The 21,378-nt window shown below is 24.1% G+C and overlaps 4 protein-coding genes across 4 annotated transcripts, besides 2 other annotated features; 1 reads left to right on the plus strand and 3 right to left on the minus strand.

Moving 5' to 3' along the window:
• Positions 1-125: 125 nt before the first annotated feature.
• Positions 126-1,569, minus strand: OCT59_000484 (uncharacterized protein; the record flags this gene model as incomplete). Its single annotated transcript, XM_066138869.1, has 6 exons — positions 126-155; positions 232-245; positions 328-537; positions 1,096-1,108; positions 1,186-1,238; positions 1,506-1,569. 6 exons carry the CDS (start codon positions 1,567-1,569, stop codon positions 126-128), a joined length of 384 nt encoding a protein of 127 aa, XP_065988323.1.
• A 587-nt stretch (positions 1,570-2,156) lies between these two features.
• On the plus strand, positions 2,157-2,456 carry OCT59_000485 (uncharacterized protein; the record flags this gene model as incomplete). The annotated part of the gene is made up of 2 exons (XM_025332138.2): positions 2,157-2,225; positions 2,295-2,456. 2 exons carry the CDS (start codon positions 2,157-2,159, stop codon positions 2,454-2,456), a joined length of 231 nt encoding a protein of 76 aa, XP_025176403.1.
• A 3,050-nt stretch (positions 2,457-5,506) lies between these two features.
• On the minus strand, positions 5,507-7,147 carry OCT59_000486 (uncharacterized protein; the record flags this gene model as incomplete). Its single annotated transcript, XM_025332139.2, has 1 exon — positions 5,507-7,147. One exon carries the CDS (start codon positions 7,145-7,147, stop codon positions 5,507-5,509), a length of 1,641 nt encoding a protein of 546 aa, XP_025176404.1.
• Positions 7,148-9,142: 1,995 nt separating this feature from the next.
• OCT59_000487 (uncharacterized protein) lies at positions 9,143-11,042 on the minus strand (the record flags this gene model as incomplete). The annotated part of the gene is made up of 6 exons (XM_066138870.1): positions 9,143-9,311; positions 9,392-10,170; positions 10,271-10,575; positions 10,668-10,719; positions 10,792-10,890; positions 10,965-11,042. The coding sequence occupies 6 exons, from the start codon at positions 11,040-11,042 to the stop codon at positions 9,143-9,145; spliced, it is 1,482 nt and encodes a 493-aa protein (XP_065988324.1).
• A 1,608-nt stretch (positions 11,043-12,650) lies between these two features.
• Positions 12,651-12,680: a sequence feature (Short protein (OCT59_000488, UZN99208.1) was converted to a misc_feature.).
• A 2,859-nt stretch (positions 12,681-15,539) lies between these two features.
• Positions 15,540-15,569: a sequence feature (Short protein (OCT59_000488, UZN99208.1) was converted to a misc_feature.).
• Positions 15,570-21,378: the final 5,809 nt, after the last annotated feature.

Raw genomic sequence — 21,378 nt, forward strand, 5'->3', positions numbered from 1 at the left:
CCTTTAGATTTACTATTTTAACCTAAAAATAGAATTTTTTAATTAAATATACGAATAAAAAAATCAGAGTTTAATTAATATACCGTATGTTTAAATTTACCATCTTTATTAAATTTCATTAATTTTCAATTGAGAAATATCAATTTGTAAAGATTCTATTTAATGAAATAAAAATATATTAATATTTTTTATATTAAATTTACATATTTACAAAATTATTGCATTATTTACCTGAAAATTTTTCACTAATTATATTGTCATTTTGTTCATTGTAATAATCATCAGAATTTTTTGGTTCAGGAAGATTATTAAAATTAAGTAATCTACTTGTATAAACAGCTTCTGAATGAGTTTCATATGATAAACTTGTCAAAGGTATACTGCTAGCTGGTAGACTAGTATTGATTTTTTCTGATTCTTCAATTTGTTTAAATTGTTTTTGTAATTCTTCATCACCAATCCACCATTGCCATAAGATATCTCGAATTTCTACTGCTTCCGGTCGATTTATTGGATTTGCATCCAAGCATCTTTTGACTAAATTCACAATCAATTGGGGTACTTTAATATTACTAAATCTTGATCTAAGTCCTTGACAAATTTTTATTGCTAAATTTTTGTCATGGCTTACATCATGGTATGGAGGTAGTCCAGAAATTACCTCATACATAATTATACCAAAACTATAAATATCAGCAGCTTTAGTATAATTTTGTCCTCTTAAAACTTCAGGAGCAATATAAGGTAAAACACCATATATACTGTTTTTTGGATTTTCCGATACATTATAATCTGCAGGTTTACATAATCCCATATCAGTTACCGTAACTTCAGATTTAAAACTAAGTATATTACCAATATGTAAATCTCGATGAATTAGTTCTTCTTCATGAATACTCTCTAGTCCGAGTGTAATATGCCATAAATATTCTAGCTTAGTATCCCAAGATAATTCGTGATAATTTTTATCCAAATAAGCTCTTAAACTTCCATTCTTCGCATATTGCAAAACCATCATGTAATTTTTTGTTTCTGGGTCTTGTGTAATTCCATAAACTCTAACAACAGAAATAAAATAGGATTTTTTAGTCTTACAATGCATTGTTATCTAGATATACATTTTATAAATCCATCAGTAAAAATCGCAATTTAAAAATTTCATTAAATTAAGAAATTAGGTAATACCTCATTGATAAATTCTGATGTAACATTTTCTGAATTATTTAAACTTTTCAGTGCTACAAACTCATTGGAATCATAACGTTTCCAATTTTTATTTATATTATCCCAACTTTCAATATATCCATCAATCCATTTTGCTCTATACACTTTTCCAAAACCGCCTTTTGCAATATATTCAATATCATATAATTTATTGTAAGGTATCCACTCTAAAACTTTCTCATAATCAGTTGCTGATAGTTGAGTGTCTTGAATAAATTTGTCAATATCGTTATTACCACTAGTCCAATTTTTAAAATTTTGCTGAAAATGTTTTGCATTACATTCTTTACACCAATCAACTTCAGTATTTTCTTTTCCACACTCCTTACATATTCTATAACTCATAGTTCAATAGATAAATTTAAACAACTTTATAGAATGGATAATAAAAAAGGCGCCACAAAATGTTACAGTGAAAATTTTTTTTTTCAATTTATGCATGCACGACATAAGTGTAATACAAATCGACAAAATGATTCACTACTTCAAAATGCTAAAATTGGTTTAGTGGTCCTAACTACAAAATTATATTGTCTATCACGGTATTTGTCGATCATTTGTCGATCAGAAAATTCATTCAATAAAAAAAATTTTTGATGTTTTACATTCAGGACTCAGGAGACTAAAATAATGTTTAAAATAATATTGTCGAGTTTCACTAATTTTTTATTATAAAATAAGTGACTCTATACTTATAGTTTTTACCTTCAAAATCTCACTTTAAATCACGCTTTACGCTTTCTTTTATTAACTCTACAATATAAACTTGCAAATCACAAAAAATCACATTTTAAGTAGCTTAATTAAAATTGTCCTTCAAGGAATAAGACGTATTACAAATGAGGAAATAAAATGGAAGGCAGTGTATTTATTTTATACGACTATTCTGTAATTTACAAAAAATTCATAACTACTAAGTATTTATATCAAAGATGCAATTCGTAACAATCCATTTGCAACGTGTAGAAAAGGAAAAATTTTTTAGTGGATCTGATATGAAGGTTAGTTAATTATATTATCATTATTTTATAACGAATTTTAACGTTCAATCTCGCTATTTTTATTTTTAGATTTTACAGGAAATTATTAGAGAATATCCTAATTATTATTTTGATGAAATTGTTCGAGAAATGATTAATAAAACTGGATCTACTTTATGGAGATACTTTAAAATTTTGTGGGAAGAGTTTATTCTACTTTTGAAGATTAACAAGCACTTTCCCATCGAGTAATCAATAAATATTTAATTAAAATTGGGCAAGCAGGCTTTGACAGATACCTTAAAATAAACCGCTTATTGGATAACCTGGAATTTTCGCTTTTTAGATGCTGAGAGTATGCTGAGATCATACTAGCGTATTACCAATATAAATTACTCAATGCAAATATATATATATAATTACTGTAGATATTTTACATAAAACTTCTTTATTTTTACTAAAATTTCTCAAGAATTAAATATATTTCACATAATTAAAATTGCTATAGAATGGGAATTTTTATTCCTAAATAAATTATTTATTAATATATTATAAAAATAATATAATGAATGTTATATTTAATAAAAATAATATAACTATTGAACGCGATAAACTCATTATTAAATAAATAAATAATCTTTATACCCTATTTTGTTAAATTAAATAAAGATACTAATTTTCATAAAAAAGAAAAAGAACTAAAAATAAATGATATAAAATAATTAAGTTACGTAATAAATCATACCACTTTTACTTCGTCTATATTACTATATATTGAAGAAAGTTGTTCGATAGGTATAGAATTATACAAATATTATTAAAAAATTTTTATTTCTATTTATTGTAATTTTAATAAACAATATAATTATTAAAGCGCTTTATTTGATTTAATGTTAAAAATTAAAAAAATGTTAAAATTTTGAGTCTTTGTTATATTTGAAATTAAAGTATTGTAAATATTGTGAAATTATTTTTGCATTTCTTCACGCACGTGAAACAAAAATTTTCTTAAAGTTATATTGTACAAAAATAATAACAACATCCAATTAATTTTTGTGGCTAATAATGATCAATTGTACCATATTTTGAGCCAATCTTATTTAAGGAAAAGGGTAATATCTTATACTCCGGGTACACGTACGTTAAGGATCCCCTTGCAAGTAAATCCTCGTTTAGGTCGCGAGATCCAAAAGCTATCTGTTGTGTCCAAATGAGGGATCGCAAACTCTGAAACATATAATAATTTATTTTGATTGGAAATTTTAATCCTCCTTTTCTTTTATACAATATGGCATGTTCAAAAATATTTTCAGGATAACTCCCTGAATTAACAAGTTGAAATTATACAGTATTTCAAAATGTTAATTATCCTAGTTTTAAAAAAACAAATGAAATTTTTCTTTCTATTAAATTATGGAATGAAAATATTAGAACTTTGACAATTAAAGAACGGCCTGGTAACATTTCAGACTTTGGCCAAAGATAGTATAAAATTGACAAGTTTTACTTTCTTGCCATTAATCAAAATATTTATAGAAATGAAGCTAATTTACATACTTTTGAATTTGAAGTTCCAAATACTTTCAGGATTGATGATTATCTCAGATTTACCTATTTGTAGTGTTAAAAAATCTAAAAATTTTTGATAAATTTAATAGATTTAGTAACTTATCATCATTTCTAAAATGTTTTTCTTCTGATTTCAATTCAATTTCATCACTTTATATTCAATCTTCAGTAGATAATTATGCTAAAAAAAGATTTATCCAAAATAAATAATTTACGATAAAATCTTAAAAAAAAATTATTTTGATTATAATCATTATGTTTGAAGAATTCTAATTTTCAAATACCTTAAAAATAATTATGTTTTATGAGATTTATCTCATGGAAGTCAATTTTAGTGAAATATCATATTCTTTATTGTTATCATTTAATATCATTTAAATTCACCATTATTCAACAAAATTATTAATTTACCTATTAAATCATTTAAGCTTAAAATCTTTATTTATGGATTACAGATCTATTACAAATTGAACCATTAGAATTATTATTACAGAAATCTGGTAATTAATCAGAAGATATTGGATCTGGATCACTAGTAAAAAGCGAACTAAAACTACAATTAATACTTGTTATTCCATGGGTATCAATGAATAACTGAAATATTCACGCACCGATGCCTTGGGGGCCCCCGAAGGGAGGGGAGCATCGGTGTATATGGAGTATTTATTAGATACCCATGGAATAACAGGTTTATCTCATTGTGTATGGCGTATACACCGATGGATATTATACTTTTTTATACTTTTTTTATACCGGTGGAATAATTTACAAAAAAATCCATCGGTGTATACATAATACCGATGGGATAATTCAAAATATTCTATTTATAGCTATTGTAATTATTTTTTTAATTACTTTTCCCTCTCTTCCCACTATCATCATATCTCATTCTATCTACTCTCTGTCCTCTTTCACGTATTAAATATAAATATTAAACCGTTTTAGATAGGTTTCAAAATAATTTTCTGAATATATAAGTTTCTGTTAAAAATACAAATGGATGGCATACATAGTGTATGATATTTATATTTCATCATACAGTGTTCGTATTCCGTGTTGCTAGTGTTACGAACTGCATTAAGTCAATAAATAAAAATTCTTATTTTTTAAGATATTACATGAATATATCTCAATATAAAATATAAAAAAAAAAACTCTTAATGAAAGTAAAATGAATTAAAACCGAATTGAAATTCATCTCCATTTTCCGTTATTAATTTCTCTTTTTTATATTTGAAAGAAGTTTAAATTCCGATCAGATTGTGCATTAATATATTAAGGTGTTATCTTGAGGTAATTCAAAAAAATTCTAGCCTTTATTGATTAAATCCATGTACACTTGCCAAAATGTGTCCAACCGTCAATTCGCAGGTCGAAGCTCTACCCGTTACAAATACCCGTTTATAATATACACCCATATCGTATCTCACGAGGTATCACCTAATTTTTAAATCAAGCATTTTTGTAAAATACCGAGTATTTTATACTTTCATGCAGTGCTAAACGGTTTTATATTGAAATATCATAATAAAAGCATAATAATATATAAATATTTCATTAAAATTGTTAACTTGAATTGGAATATTATGAATAAAATAAACTATAATTCTTAAAGAGTTCCACAATTTTATTATATCCCAAATCAAAGTATTTATACATAATACAAATCACATATACTGATAATTTCATAATAATAATATAATATAAAACAATCTAATTTGTATAGTAAATAACTAATCAACTTCTTTTAAAAAATCATAAATATCAATAGATAAATCCTTATAACATAAAACTTGAATATCATATGATTCAAATTCCTTTACCTTATTTTTTAGAAAAAACAAATCATCAATTCTTGAATATATAATTTCTGAAAAAGCAAAATATTTGACTCTTTTCTTTTTCATAATATATTCTTTTATAAAAGGGAAAATATCACCATTTTTTCCTCTCTTTCTATTTCTGATTAATAATTTTTTAACAAAAGTATTTTGAAAATTTTTTAAAAATATTTCAAAATCAATTCTATTAATTGTAAGACTTAAATGTAAATATTCTAATTTATGAGGAAGAATTTGACCTAAATTTTTTAATATGATTGAACTAATATCAGTAATGGAGGTTTCTATAAAAAGATAATCAAGATTTTGTGTAATATTTTCAACTAAATTAAATAATAAATAACTACTCTTATTATTCATTGAAATAGGACCCAAAAATTTAATTTTGCTACAATATTTTATAATTAATTGTAATAATTGTTGTGGTTCACTGCTTATAATTCCAAAATTTTCTAAATAATCGCAAGATTTTTGTATTAACAATTCTTCAGTTTGTAATATTTCATTCAAAAATAAAGATTTTAATTTAAAAGGTTTAGTGATATTATTAATTTGTTGAATAAATCTAGAATCTAAAGAACAACAATAAATAATATGAATTGATTCTAAAACATTCAAGTGATTAAATACTTCACTCAAAATAAGTATATTTTTAAAATCAACATAATAAAATATAATTGTATTTAAAGTATTTGAACAATTAGGATTTTTAATTAAAAATGATAGTGATTGATGCAAAGGAAATTGACAACCAAGTAAAAGTTTTCTAAGATTTATTTGAGATTGAATAATTTGTGATAATGATGAACATTTATCAGTCACTTGAAAATGATAAAATGAATACTGCAAATAAAGTGATGAAATTGAATTACAATTAGAGTAGAGAAATTTTGAAAATCTTGTATTTTCAGTTACTTCATAAAAATTAATTTCAAAATTTTTAATATTACAAATGAAATTCGGATTTTGTAATATTAATTCAAGAATCTCATCAAAATATTCAAATCTTGTATTATTAAACAACATAACTTCAAAACTATACAAATTTACTTCATTTTCAATGAATATTATAAATAATGATTTATATATTAACTTTGTAAAATTTATAATTTGCGAAGATAATAATTTATTTCGCATTAAATAGCCAGAACGTTGCACTTTAGTTTTTGAAGTTTCAATAGTTCTAGACCACTCATTAATAGAATTAATGATTTCATATGCATCTAAACGTTGAATAAAACTAGAATAATTAAATAACGTATTTGAAGGAAATATATCATTTTGAGTTAAATATTCATCTAATTTTATTTTGTAATCATCGTTTAGCTTATGTAAGTAAATTTCAATAAAGTGATAATTTTTAGGTAATTTAAGTGAAAATGGATCTTCCCATAATAATGGGATTGCTAAACGACACCATAATCTATTAACTAATATACATGAATGTAATGTTTTGTAATCATAATGAAAATATTGTATAATTTCGTTTATTAACTCTGGTAAATCTCCTGAAAATAACTTTGAACATGACATATTTTTAGTCGAAAAGAGAAAATAAGAAAAAAGGGTTTCTGAAATTAAAAAAGCTACGTCAAAAATTTATGGGAATTTCGGAGCGGCAACTCCGTTTGTCGCACAGAACATGTTTGTACATGATTATCATGATCGGCTGTTTCAAAAAAATTTTCTTATATAATTATTACGTAATGATATTGTGCGACAAATCACCTTATTAAACGGATGCCAATTTGCGTCTTAACGAATGTTAAATAGCTTATTGAATAGTCAAGTCATAATAAATTAATATTAAAGTTTCTATAAACTTCACTATACGGTACAAAGTTAAAAAATTTGGTTCTCATATCCTGACCAAATCAAAAGAACGAAAATTCCAAATTTTAATTTTTTTTTTACACGTAGGTATTTAGCTTGAAGATAAGAATGCCGAAAAGCCTGTGTAATGTATCTAGCTTTAATCGTAGCATTATTTCAATAAATTTGTTGGTTATACTAACCATGATATTCAATATATGGTTAGTTTGATGCCTAAATACAGCTTAAACTTTTCCAGCATTTTTATATTAAGCTTGAAGCTTGAAGCATACACTTAAGTGTAGGCTTAAGCATAAGCTTCAAGCTTCAAGCTTCAAGTATTGGATCCGCAGTTAGCTTCTCTACGGATGGCAGGTTAATATATATATATATATTTTTAAACGTAATTATTTATTAATAATTTATTTATTATGATAAAAAAAAAGTACTATGAAAGCTATTGAAAAAAATTTATTACCATAAAATAATATTACATATAAATAAAATAAATTATTTTTTTCTTTTTTTTCTTTTTTTTTATTAATTAAAAAAAAAGTTTATATTCTTTTATCATTATCAGTTAAATATAAAAAAACATGGAAGATTACAAACAATCATTATATTATCAGACAAATGATATAGAATTGGCACATCTATAAAAAAATATTTTTTTTTTATAAGATATAATATAATTACATCAAAAAATATTTGATCATAAAGAAAAAAAAGATTCTATTTATAAAGAAATATTGACTTCATTTTATTTTAATGACAAAAAAAATATTTAATAAATATCTCTTTTTTTCGAAAAAAAAAAGGAAAAAAATATCGATTAAGAAAAATATATTAATAAAAAATATCTATTCTTTATAAAAAAATAAATAACATAAATTATTTCATATTAAAAATTAAATAAATAAAAAAAATAAATAAATACTATATCAGCAAAACTCGCTTTACTTTGTGTAATTCATTCAACTGTTGAACGAGAAAGTAATAATTTTATTATAAAAGAAACTATTGGTATTGCCTTTTTTCCAAAAATCCATCAGTTCCGAAATGGATTCCCGATTTTGCATTCGGGATGAAGTTAGGTTTACAGGAAAATTTATGTAAAAAAAAAATAATACCCAAAGAAAATAATTATTAATTCTTTTTTTTAAAAAAAAAATATATAAAATAAATTATATGACAGCTAATGCAGGTGATCATTTGAACCTTACATAAGATAATCTTCCGATTGGTTCATTCTCCGTTTTTCTCATTGGTTACGTTATAAGACAAGTACAAGATGATGATGAATTATTTAAAAGTATTAAACTTAACGTTAATGAATTTGTTGGAAAGGGAAATGTTGCTGACAAATTTAATATAAAATGTAGATACTTAAAAGCGGATGAGAGAATAGATAATAAAGTAAAAAAAATCCATAAACAGATTCTTTTTCTTAATATATTCTACATTATTACAAACAAAAACATAAATACACAACTCACAATAAATAACATTTTAACTGAAAAAATATTAAAGACCGTGCCAACTTAATTTCTGACGCCACTCTAGTTATGGTAAATAAATTTTATAAATTTTTATTTGTCAGAATTTCGTATAGTTTATAATGTGAATCAATTTATAACTATTTTATTTGTACTATATGTTAAAGTTCTAATATGAAAATACATTGAACTTGGAAAAAAAAAATCAATAGCTTAAAATTCACTTATTTCTCTTTTCAAAAACAACTCCGCAAGAACTTGGGGATGTCATTGGACCAAGCCTCGTTTTTTCTTCGATTTTACCACTTTCTGTACGGAAATTATATTTCAAAATAGCGTCATGCATAAAAAATTTAATTTCGTTTATAGCAAATTGTCTTCCAGGACATCTAAATAATTTAATGACAATTGAATTAATTAACGTCAACAAAAAATTAGAAAAAAAAAACTTCTTAAATATTATACTTACGCATGTTTACCACCTCCAAATGCTAAATAATTTCTAGTTACTTTTGATGCTGGAACATTTGCATCTAAATGTCTAAATGGTTCAAATGATTTTGGATTTGGTCCTTGTAATGATTCATCTTCATAAATATCATCAAAATAAAGATCAATTAAATAATCTTCCGGTACTTGTAATCCATTAGAGAATGTATAATCTTTTAATATAGCGTGTTGAAGTCCCGTTATAAATCCTGTTAACCTTAATGATTCTCTAATAAAACTATCTAATTTCTTCATATTATTAAGAGCTTCAAAAGGAAGTATACCATTTTCATCTGCTTCTTTATGAACTTCTAATTGTTCTTCATATAATTCTTGCATATATTCAGGTCGAGATGCTAAATCAATAATAGCATTTGCACAGGTACTCGATGTTGAATGAATTGATACAAAAATGAATACGCCTAACTTATCTGCTATAAATGGATAATCAACATTATTAGGATCAAAATCTTCTTCTTCCATAGTATCTTGAAGAAAATCATCAGGCCGTTTCCAAGATTCACCATTTTTTTCTTTATCTTGTAAACGTTTGCAAATTTGTTTCTTAAGATGTTTAATTAATATATTTTGGTGTTTAACTGCCGGATTATATAATCCTAATCTTAAAATAATACGGTTGATATAATTTTGAAGTCCTGGATAAATAAAATCGAGGATTGGTGGGATCATTAAAAATATTGCTGAATCACTTGTAAATTCCGCAAATGTAGTTATTATTTCCTCATATTGTGATATCTCCTATAAAATGAAAAAAAAAATAAATAAATAAAATTTTTAATTTTTTTTTCTTTTAAATACATAAATAAAAAAATAAATTAACTTATTTATATATACTTACTTCACCAACAAAAATATTTGCAATAGGGGCAGAAATAATTTTAGTAATCAAATTATATATATTATAAATAACTTTTGGTTCATCACATTCGCCAATTTGTTTTTTGGTAGCTGAATAAAGACTATTTTGCATACGTTCATTATAAAATTTCATTTTATTTAAGACATATTCTTTAAGTACTTTTGATGTATTTGTAAACCTTTCTAAGGTTTTAAGCATTACATCTCCTGGAAATATTCTTTCAATTGCTTTTGAAAAATCAAATACATCATCTCTTGATAATACTTCTTGCGAATGTTCTTTTCCTATGAGTCAGTAGTAAAGTAATTAAAAATGAATTTATAGATTAGGACGTTTAAAATATTTTATATTTATTGAAAAAAAATATGTAACCTACCAACAATTATTCTCACTTGACCCCATATATAAAGACAAAAGATATCTCCGTACTAAAAATACGATAATAGATAAAATTAAAAGTTTATTTAATTTGACGCTAAAAAATTCATGAATTTACAAACCGCTTTTCTACATTGTTTAAGGAATTCTTCAGTATTATACAAATAACTATAAGTATGACCAATAATCGGAAATTTATAACGAATGAGTGGCGGCATATTCTAAGAAAGTAAATAAAAATAAAAAAAAAAATTAAAAAATTTGAGATAGTAGCCATTAGAAATTTTTATCTTACCAATTTTGGTTCACGCATACGCTTTAGAACGTAAAGCGTTATTATTAGAATGAATCCTAAGATAATAGCTTGATACATTTTTTTTTAGAATTTAATTTTTTTTTATCGGTTATTATTTAAAATATTTTAAAGAAGTATGCGAATGCCTTCACCTTTTATAAAAGAGTGAAAATGTACAAATTTCATTTATCTAATGAGATTATAAACTGAAACAAATTTACGTCATTTATTGGCCAAGAGAAAATCATTTATGCCAAAATGGAAATCATGGGGTTGCGACCGATTATTTACTATGTAAGAACAACAATACGTTTGCCAAGAACTTAACAAAATATAATATAAATAAATACAATATATGCTTGGTTTAATATTACTAAATAAATAATTATTCAAATAAATCTCCAAATTCGTATCCTGAATTTTCACAAACTCAAAATTTACCCTATTTATATAAATCCAAAACCAGTTTCTCAACGAATCTTCCTGCGCCTTTCATCACTATGTTTTGTGGCAAACCTAAAAATTTTAATTTCATCTCATTTTAGGCTCACACGTCAGTACTTAACGTTTTTCATGTTTTTGAAATTTTGAATTTTCCTTCGTTTTTGATCTTCAAATCTCCTAAAACTGAATATCCTAATTATACAGTAGTTCCTTTTCAAAATGATCTACAATTCAAATCATCTGATTTCTTAATCACTTGATCTAATACTCTTCGTTACTCCTTTCACCATTAAACATCTATATAACAAAAAATACATTAAAAAATCGTAACGTTTAGACTAGCATGTATAAATAGTTTTGAATTGTGTAATATATTTTCTGCTTGCGCCTAATCTATTCCATTTTAGCATAAGTTTTTTTTTGCCCTTTATTTTCTAGATTATTTAGGTTAATATCGGTAAGTTCAAGGTATGAATTCCGAATTGAAGATCATCAATATTGTTACCGAAATTAGATCATTTGTTTAGATCATATGTTAGCGATAGTATGCTTTTGGATGATAAATTTCTGACGATCATCTTCCATATTTATTCACTTTTTCGCTCAATATGGAATTTGTTATGCGATCTTCATACATTTTTTCATAGTTTCGGAAATGCACAACGTGAACTTTAATTGTTCAATTTTATATAGCTATGTTTTATAGCTATATAGCAATAGCAATTGCTATTGCTATTGCTATTGCTATTGCTATATAGCTATAGCTATAGACGCTAAATAGCAAAAAATATTGCTTTTACCAAATTGCTTCTTTTGATATCATTAGAATAAAATTACAAATTAAGCATTCCTGTGCCACTTTCATTGCATGTTTAATTTAGTCATCAAATAATAGGATTTCACATCAAATTTAGATGATCTTCAAAGAAATAAAGCTACGAATATTTTTTTTTCTAAGCTAAAAAAAAACCCCTAAAATATTGTGTTACATCTTTTTTTTTTTGCAGGAAAAAAAAATTGGTTGGATAAAAAAATATTGCGTCATAAATAGATCTTGGATTTTTTTAAAAAAAATCATTTTTCTTTCTTTTTTTAGAAAGAAACATCATTTTTTTTTGATTATCATTATCCAATTACAATACTTATCATTATTTAATTCCCTTTTTTTTCGTTTTACTAAAAAAAAAAAAAATTTTTTTCTTGGAAGGAAACATTTTTATTAATATTTCCTTTTATTTTGTTATGTTCAGACAAGTTTGGATAGGTGGAAAGGTGAGTTTTGTAATAGTTTACTTTGTTACGAAACTTAGTATTTTTTATTAGAGAAATTTCTAGAAAAAATTAATTTTTTAATTTTTTTATTTTTTTGTAGGGTATTTGACTCTAATAAAAATTATATAAACTTTTTAAAAATAAAAACATTAACATTTTTTTCTTTTTTTGTAAAGAAATCAACTGGATATTGGAATCTCAATAAGTTTCAAAATTTGAAACTTTTTAAAAAAAATGATGTTTTTCTTTATTTTTGTAGAGAAATTGGTTCCGATTTGGATACCAGATCTCCAATAGGTAAGTTTCGATTTGAAACTTTTAAAAAAAAATATTTTTTTTTAATTTTTTTTTCTTCTATTTTGTAGATTTTGGCTCCGCGTTGGATATATGGGTGAGTTTTGAGGTGAAAGCTTCAAAAAAAAATTATTTTTAATTGTTTTGGCTTCCGGTTCCTAAGCATTGAATATATAGATGATAACTATGAAATTTTTTTAAAAAATTATTTAATTTTTTTTTCTTTTAACTTTGTAGGTTTCGGCTTCTAGTTCTTGGACGTTAGATGGGTAAGTTTTGACTTCGGAATTTAAAAAAATTTTTTTTAATTTACTTATATTTTTTATTTATTTTGTAGGTTCAGCTTTTAGTTTTTGAACTTTGAGTATATAGGTGAGTTTTAGAATGAAAGAATTGAACCTTTTTTTTAAAAAAAAAATTTTTTTTTAATTTTTTTTTCCCTCTATTTTCTCTATTTTGTAGATCTTGGCTTTTGGTTCTTGGGTGTTAAGTATATAGATGAGTTTCAGAGTGAAAGAATCGAAGCTTTTTTTTAAAAAAAAAATCAAATTTTTTTAAATTTTTTTCTTCTATTTTTGGCTTTTGGTTCTTAGGTGTTGAATATATAGGTGAGTTTCGAAGCAAAAGAGCCAAAACTTTTTTAAAATAAATTATTTATTTTGATTTTTTTTTCTTCTATTTTGTAGGTTCGGCTTTCAGTTCCTGGTGTTGAATATATAGGTGAGTTTCGGAGTGAAAGAGCCAAAACTATTTTAAAATAAATTATTTATATTAATTTTTTTTTTCTTCTATTTTGTAGATTTCGGCTATCAGTTCTTGGGCGTTTGATATTGGTGAGTTTTGAAGCGAAACCTTCAAAACTTTTTAAAAATAAATTATTTATTTTGATTTTTTTTTTCTTCTATTTTGTAGGTTCAGCTTTCGGTTCTTGGTGTTAAATATATAGGTGAGTTTCAGAACGAAAGAGCCAAAACTTTTTTTAAAATAAATTATTTATTTTGATTTTTTTTTCTTCTATTTTGTAGATTTCGGCTATCAGTTTTTGGGTGTTTGATATAGGTGAGTTTCGAAGCGAAACCTTTGAAATTTTTTAAAAAAAAAATTTTTTAATTTACTTATTTTTTTTTTATTTTGTAGGTTTCGACTTTCGGTTCTTGGACGTTTGTTATTGGTGAGTTTCGAAGTGAAAAAGCCAAAACTTTTTTTAAAATAAATTAATTTATTTTAATTTTTTTTTTCTTCTATTTTGTAGATTTCAGCTTTCGGTTCTTGGATGTTTGATATATAGGTAAGTTTTGGAGCGAAAGAGCCAAAATTTTTATTAAAATAAATTAATTTTAATTTTTTTTTCTTCTATTTTGTAGGTTTCAGCTTTCGGTTCTTGGAAGTTTGATATATAAGTAAGTTTCAAAGCGAACGAGCTGAAACTTTTTTTAAAATAAATTATTTTAATTTTTTTTTCTTCTATTTTGTAGATTTCGGCTTTCAGTGAGTTTCAAAGCAAAAACTTCGAAAGTTTTTTTAAAAAAGTTTTTTAATTTACTTACTTTTTTTTATTTTGTAGATTTCAGCTTTTGGTTTAGATATATAGGTGAGTATCGGAGTGAAAGAGCTGAAATTTTTATTAAAATAAATTAATTTTGATTTTTTTTTCTTCTATTTTGTAGATTTCGGCTTTCAGTTCTTGGGCATTTGATATTGGTGAGTTTCGAAGTGAAAACTTTGAAACTTTTTTAAAAAATATTTTTTTTAATTTACTTGTTTTTTTTTTATTTTGTAGGTTTCAGCTTTCAGTTTTTGGACGTTTGATATATAGGTGAGTTTTGGAGTGAAAGAACCAAAACTTTTTTTAAAATAAATTATTTATTTAATTTTTTTTTTCTTCTATTTTGTAGGTTTCGGCTTTTTTGTTTCTGGGTGTTTGATATATAGGTGAGTTTCAGAGCAAAAGAGCTGAAACTTTTTTTAAGAAAAATTAATTTATTTTAATTTTTTTTTTCTTCTATTTTTGTAGATTTCGGCTTTCAGTTCTTATGCGTTTGATTTAAAGGTAAATTTCAAAGTTTTGTTTTCTTTTCAAAACTTTAAAAATTTTTTTTAATTTTATTTATTTGTTTTTTTATTTTGTAGTTATCGGTTGTAATATCCTTGGGCTTTGGATAGGTGAGTATTGAAGTTTTGCTTTCTTTTTGAAACTTTAAAAAAGATTTTTAATTTTATTTTATTTTATTTTATTTTATAGGTAATGGCTGCAACATCTCATTGGGCTTTGGATCGGTAAGTTTCATTTTCTTTTCAAAACTTTTTTAATAAAAATTATTTTTTAAAATTTTCTTTTATTCTGTAGGTTTCGACTGCAATATCTCCTTAAACTTTAGGTCAGTGAGTTTCAAAGTTTCGTTTTTTTCAAACTTTCAGAAAAATTTATAATTTTATTTATTTTTTTTATTTTGTAGGTATCGGCTGTGATATCTTTGGGCATTGAAATGGTAAGTTTTGAAGCAAATACTTCAAAACTTCTTAATAAAAATTGTTTTTTAATTTGATTCTTTCTTTATTTTGTAGGTTTCAGCTGCGATATCTTTGGATCTGTGAGATTCAAAGAATGCTCCAGAATTTTCTTTTTAAGGAAATTGACTCCAATTTGGATACCATAAGTAAGTTTTGATTCAAAACTTTAAAAAAAACTTTATTTTTATTATTTTTAATGTTACTTTTTTTTTTTGTAGGGAAATCGGCACCTGAATCCCAATAGTAGATCTTTTATAAATAATGCACGATTTTTATAGGACTTTAGCTTCTATGGAATTTCTTATCTTTATTTGTTGTCTGTTGTAATCGAACCAACTGGAACCAATATCCAAACCATTAACAACATGTAAATTTTTAGTAAAGGTGGAATTTTAATTATTAGCATACAGTAAATTATTATTTTTTTTTTTGTAAATACTTTTAATAAATGCTTTTAATAAATATGATAATGTTAGTTGTCACTTATCATTAAATAATTTGAATCAAAAAAAAAAAAATTAAATTTTTTCTGTTAGAGCATTTTATAAACGCCAGTAAAATGCAACTTGATTTGATATCGACATTTCAATACACAAAATTAAACAATGGGGGACGAAGTCCCCCACAAAACGCTGAGATCCCCCTATTCCCTCTGTCATCAATTTACAGAGTTGCCACATCGAACGGGCATTCCCATGGTCGAACGAATGAATAAACGAGCGAACGAACAATTAAACGAACAAGCAAATAATCAACGACATAATTAATAAACAACATACAACATTCTTGGTTCACAACATAAATAGCGTTAGTAATATAAAACGTCGAACGATATAAAATAAAATTTAACTTCTCTAAATTTTCCCCAAATTATATCCACTTTTACCTTTAATTTCAAACTTCGATAGCTCTCGCTACGAATTATTTCTTTCCAAAAGTGTATATTTAATTCATCTTAAAATTTCCATTTATTCAATTAAAATTAATTAAGCAAACATTAATTAAAGTTTAGGGCGAACTTATTACCTTTAATTAACATTAAACTTTACTAACAAATAATTAAAAAATAAAACTTATATTTTTATTGAGTTCTGTGGATGAGAACTATGGAATTACTTCGAATTCCGCTCTCTATTTATTCAAATTTTATGCTACTTTCTATTCTATCTATATACTATCTTTTATGTTCTTTTTACATATTATCTTTGAACTATCTTTCTAATATGCTATCTATATTTTAAATACGCTATCTTTTAATATGCTATCTTTTTATATATGTTCTTTTTAATATGTTATCTTTTATATTCCATCTTTATACTATCTTTTTATATTATCTTTTATGTTATTTTATGTTCTTTAATCTTTCTGACATTATTTTATATGTTCTTTCAATTCGCTTTATGTGTTTTGCTTATAATCTATCTTTTGTGGCTTATAATTATTCTTTCTAATTGTTCTTATTGTTAAAGATTGCTAAGCCACAATTGATCGACTCTAATTATTCTATTGGTTCTTTGTCAATCATTTGACAAATATTACATCATGTAGATCATTACTCTTCCTAAATGTTTATCCTTTTCGGCTAATTATTTATCCATCTACGCCAATTCATAATTAATTTGTTCGTTCTTAACATTTGGCAATTACATTTGGTAGTTGAATTTTTATCATCTTTTCATGCTTGATATTCGACCATTTACAACGCAATTTCTAGTTGATTATTATATTCTTTATCGATCCTAAGAAGGTTGGATCGGTTATATTTTTTTTTATATACTAAACCCATTTTTTTACGTAAATTTTTTTATACAATATTTTTTTTTATCACTTTTTTTGTTAATTGATTTTTTATTTAATTTTTTTTTATCACTTTTTTGTTATTTGGTATTTTTTTATAATACTTTTTGACTTTTTTCGATTATAACAATTATTTGATAAACGTTATTATTTTTTTTTAATAAAATACTTTTTTTGTTTTTCTTTTTACATAAATTTTTTTATAAAATAATAAGAAATAATTATAAAATTTATAATTAATTAATAAAAATATTTATAGTATTTTCACAATATTAAAGTTTTTTTCGAAAATACTTCTAAAAAGTTAATCAATTTTTGTCGATAATTATTTTTTCACAATTCCTTACATACCTTTATTAATTGTAGAACTGAAAGAACTAAAAGATCTAAAATAATGAAATAAAATTAGTGAAAAACGAAATATGAAACAGAAACAAAATAAAAAAAATAAAAAATAAGAAAACGAAATGTAAAGTGAAAAACAACTGAACCTTAATTGCAGAACCAGAAGGACTAAAAGACCTAAAAATAATGAAATAGAGTTAGTAAGAAACAAAGTTAAGAATGTAAGTTAGAAATAAAAATAAAAAGAAAAAAAGAAAAATACCTCAAGAATGAAATAACCGAGAAAACAAACCTTGAACCTACAGTGAAAATGAGATTCGATAAACAAATAAATATGACAAATCTGCCGCATGATTGAAGACCCAGGCGATGTTTACCAATTCCCAATATAATTTATATCATTCTAATATTATAATTATAATTTAGTACATATTATTTTGTTAACTAATTATTACCTATATTAAATTCCTAATTATAAACAAAAAATTGCCTAGTATTACAAAAATTTTCTATTTAAGCAAACTCATTGGTCCCGGTGCGGAGCAATAAGTAACTGCTAGTTTATAAACTAATATAACTAATTATAAATATAATGCTGCGCCTCTCAATTAATAAATTCACTATGTATAAAGATTTGTAGTCCTTCTTTCGTGATTCGTCCATATGTTAAAGAACAATACCTGTAATGAAAGTCAGTTTTATGCATTATATGATATTTTTGGCATCTAAACTTCTTCGTATGATAGCTAATTTCATGAATACATCCATATACAATGTAACTATTATACTGCATATAGATCATTTTGTATGTTGACAAATCAATATAAAATATTATTAAGATTTAAGAGTACTAAATAATGAATTTTTGCCATCATTTAAGCTGCAGTACTAATCCATATTTTCTTGTTATATTGCCACTTCTTATTATTTTTAACTTACTATTAAAATTGTAAATAGTCATGCTTAAAGTATCCAAACTTAAATTTTCTAATGAGACCCTATGAAAAAAGTCTGTGTGATTTTTGTTGAAAAATCATTCAATTAAATTCACTACAATTTCTGTATATTTGACCATACAATAATTGTGCTAAAAATTGCAATAAATCACACAATTATTGCATGGTAATTTATTCAATAATTATCCTATTTTTGACCTGAATTTATACAATTATTGTGTAATTTTTGAGCCAAATTTTAGGCCATATTTTAGGAATTATAGGTTAAATTTTACAGTAATAACAGGCAATTTATAAAGTGAAATTATGAATTTTTTTATTGACTTAAAATATAAAAAATATACACAATATTTCATAAATAAAATACTAAATTTGATATAATCATAAATATAAAAATTTGTAAGAAAATAAAATAAAATAAAGTATGTTAATAACATGAAAGTAAATTAGTAGTATCATCAAAGAAGAAAGTAAATTATTAGTGTAAGTAAATTATTAGTATTAAATAAAAAAGTATGAAGTTAGTGAAGAAAGCAAATTAGTAGTAAATTATTAGTGTTAGTAATAAAAAAGTATGAAGTTAGTGAAGAAAGCAAATTAGTAGTGTTAAAAAGTAAATTATTAGTATTAGTAATAAAAAAAAAGTATGAAGTTAGTGAAGAAAGCAAGTTAGTAACATTAAAATGTAAAAAGTTAGGAAATAAAAAGATAAAGAATACAAGTTTTTCTTACCTGCTGATATTTTAAAAGAAAGTTGAAGAAAAGTTAAAAGGTTAAAAAACAAACAAAAACATTTCACGTCATCATATTTATTTTGACGATCAGATCATGTGACCAACATATATAATTTTAAGATTTGATTTTTACCGCATAATTCTGGCCAAATTATAATTCCGGTCAGAACTAATTGTGTAACCTAATAAAAAGTTTTTGACTTTTTTTTAGTTACAAGATGATACAAAAATTTCACCAATGGGTCCGGAAGATTCCCATTTATAAGCAAATATGCGGTTGAATTTTGTGTAACCTTACTGCATAAATCACTTTACTTAGGAAAATCTATTTGTAATGGTTAAAAGTGGTCTATTCGACCCTAAAAGTGGTCAAATGTAACCATACAGGTAAGATGGAAAGTAGTATAATAGGATTACCCAAAAATTGCTTTCTGTATCCTAAATTTAAGTCTATTTTCAAGTTGTACAATAATCACAATTTTTATTGTATAAAAATTGAATGTTTTCTGTATCCTGAATTTAAGTTGTATAAAAATCACACAAAAATTGAACATTTTCTATATCCTAAATTTAAGTTGTACAAAAATTGCATACATTTAATATGCTTTGAAAAACTTCATAACTATTTTTATCCAAAAATCTGCAATAATTGTACAATTTCCACACGGACTTGAACAAATATTGTACAAAAATTGGATGATTTTTTTTCATAGGGAGATAATGAAGTATTTTTAACATTAATCATTCTTTTTTTTGTTTTATAAAATATTTTCTCACCCTTGATTTTCTGCAACAGTTAAAAATGTTGTCAAAGAAGGATAAAATGGGTAATTTTTTGGTATTACTAAATATCACCAGTGGTGACAATCACCAGTGGTGGATTTATGAAGTAATTCTGGTCAATGTTTTATTGGATTTTAATTCAGGCCAAAAGTGCATTATAATGCTGGTATGGTGACAATCGCCACTGGTAAGCTTTAGCAATTTTCAATTTTTTTTGCCATGATTGAAATATTACTGAATTTAAAAGTAAAATAAGGATATTTGATAAATGTTTTCTGATTAACATATTAATATTTAGAAATCAAAACCAAAATTATCAAATTAAATTGCAATATTAAGAAATTAGGTTTATTTTTGTTAACCTTACAGTATAATTGATGTATAAGAAATTTCAAAGCATTACCAAAAATCAATGGAATCAAATATTGTATATAAGTTCTTAAAAAGTCTTATAACAATTATAGAAACATCTAGAACTATTTATGATTTTCATCATAATCCATAATTTATATTTTGAATGACTCATCATTCATACACACATATTTTTGCATGACTTACTGAAAGATTTCATTATACAAGTATGTATCACAAGAAGTTTGTACAAATAAAAAATAATATAAAAAGGGGTATATAGCAAACATGTATTGTATGGTTAGCTTTGTATGTATTGTATTATTATAACTTTTTAATGTATGTATGATCTTTTCCCAATTATGTATGTATTGTATGATAAATCTTTTTATTACCAAATTTAACTATCATAATGATTGTGTACTGGCTAAAACAATTCAACGTGTATTATTATAATCTTTTTTTCTTTTTATTTAAAAATAAATATTTTTACTGTGTTTATTAATACTTTTTCATTTAAAAAAATTTAAAAATAAATATTTCTATTGCAGTTTTATTACTATAATCTTCTCTTTTCTTTTCATTTAAAATATTTCTATTACGTTTATTACTATGTCCAAAGTAAATCCTGTTATTCTTTCAGATATTGAGACTATATTTGATGACGAAACTATATCTGAAAATGAAAATTAATTCCTTATGAGTCATCATCTATGAATATTGTAAATATTTGCATTATCTCTAGCATTACATTAAGGAATATTTATTTTATTTATAATAAAAAAAACTTAAATTTTTTTTTTTTTGTAAATCCTAATATTATGTATGGCGAAAATAAGTATGCCATACATCATTTTTAATATCCATACATGTATGGACACAATCAAAGCATACATAAGCATACAATACATACAACGTTAAGCATAC

Source organism: Rhizophagus irregularis, chromosome 1, assembly GCF_026210795.1.
Source record: "Rhizophagus irregularis chromosome 1, complete sequence".
Classification (NCBI taxonomy): Eukaryota; Fungi; Glomeromycota; class Glomeromycetes; order Glomerales; family Glomeraceae; genus Rhizophagus; species Rhizophagus irregularis.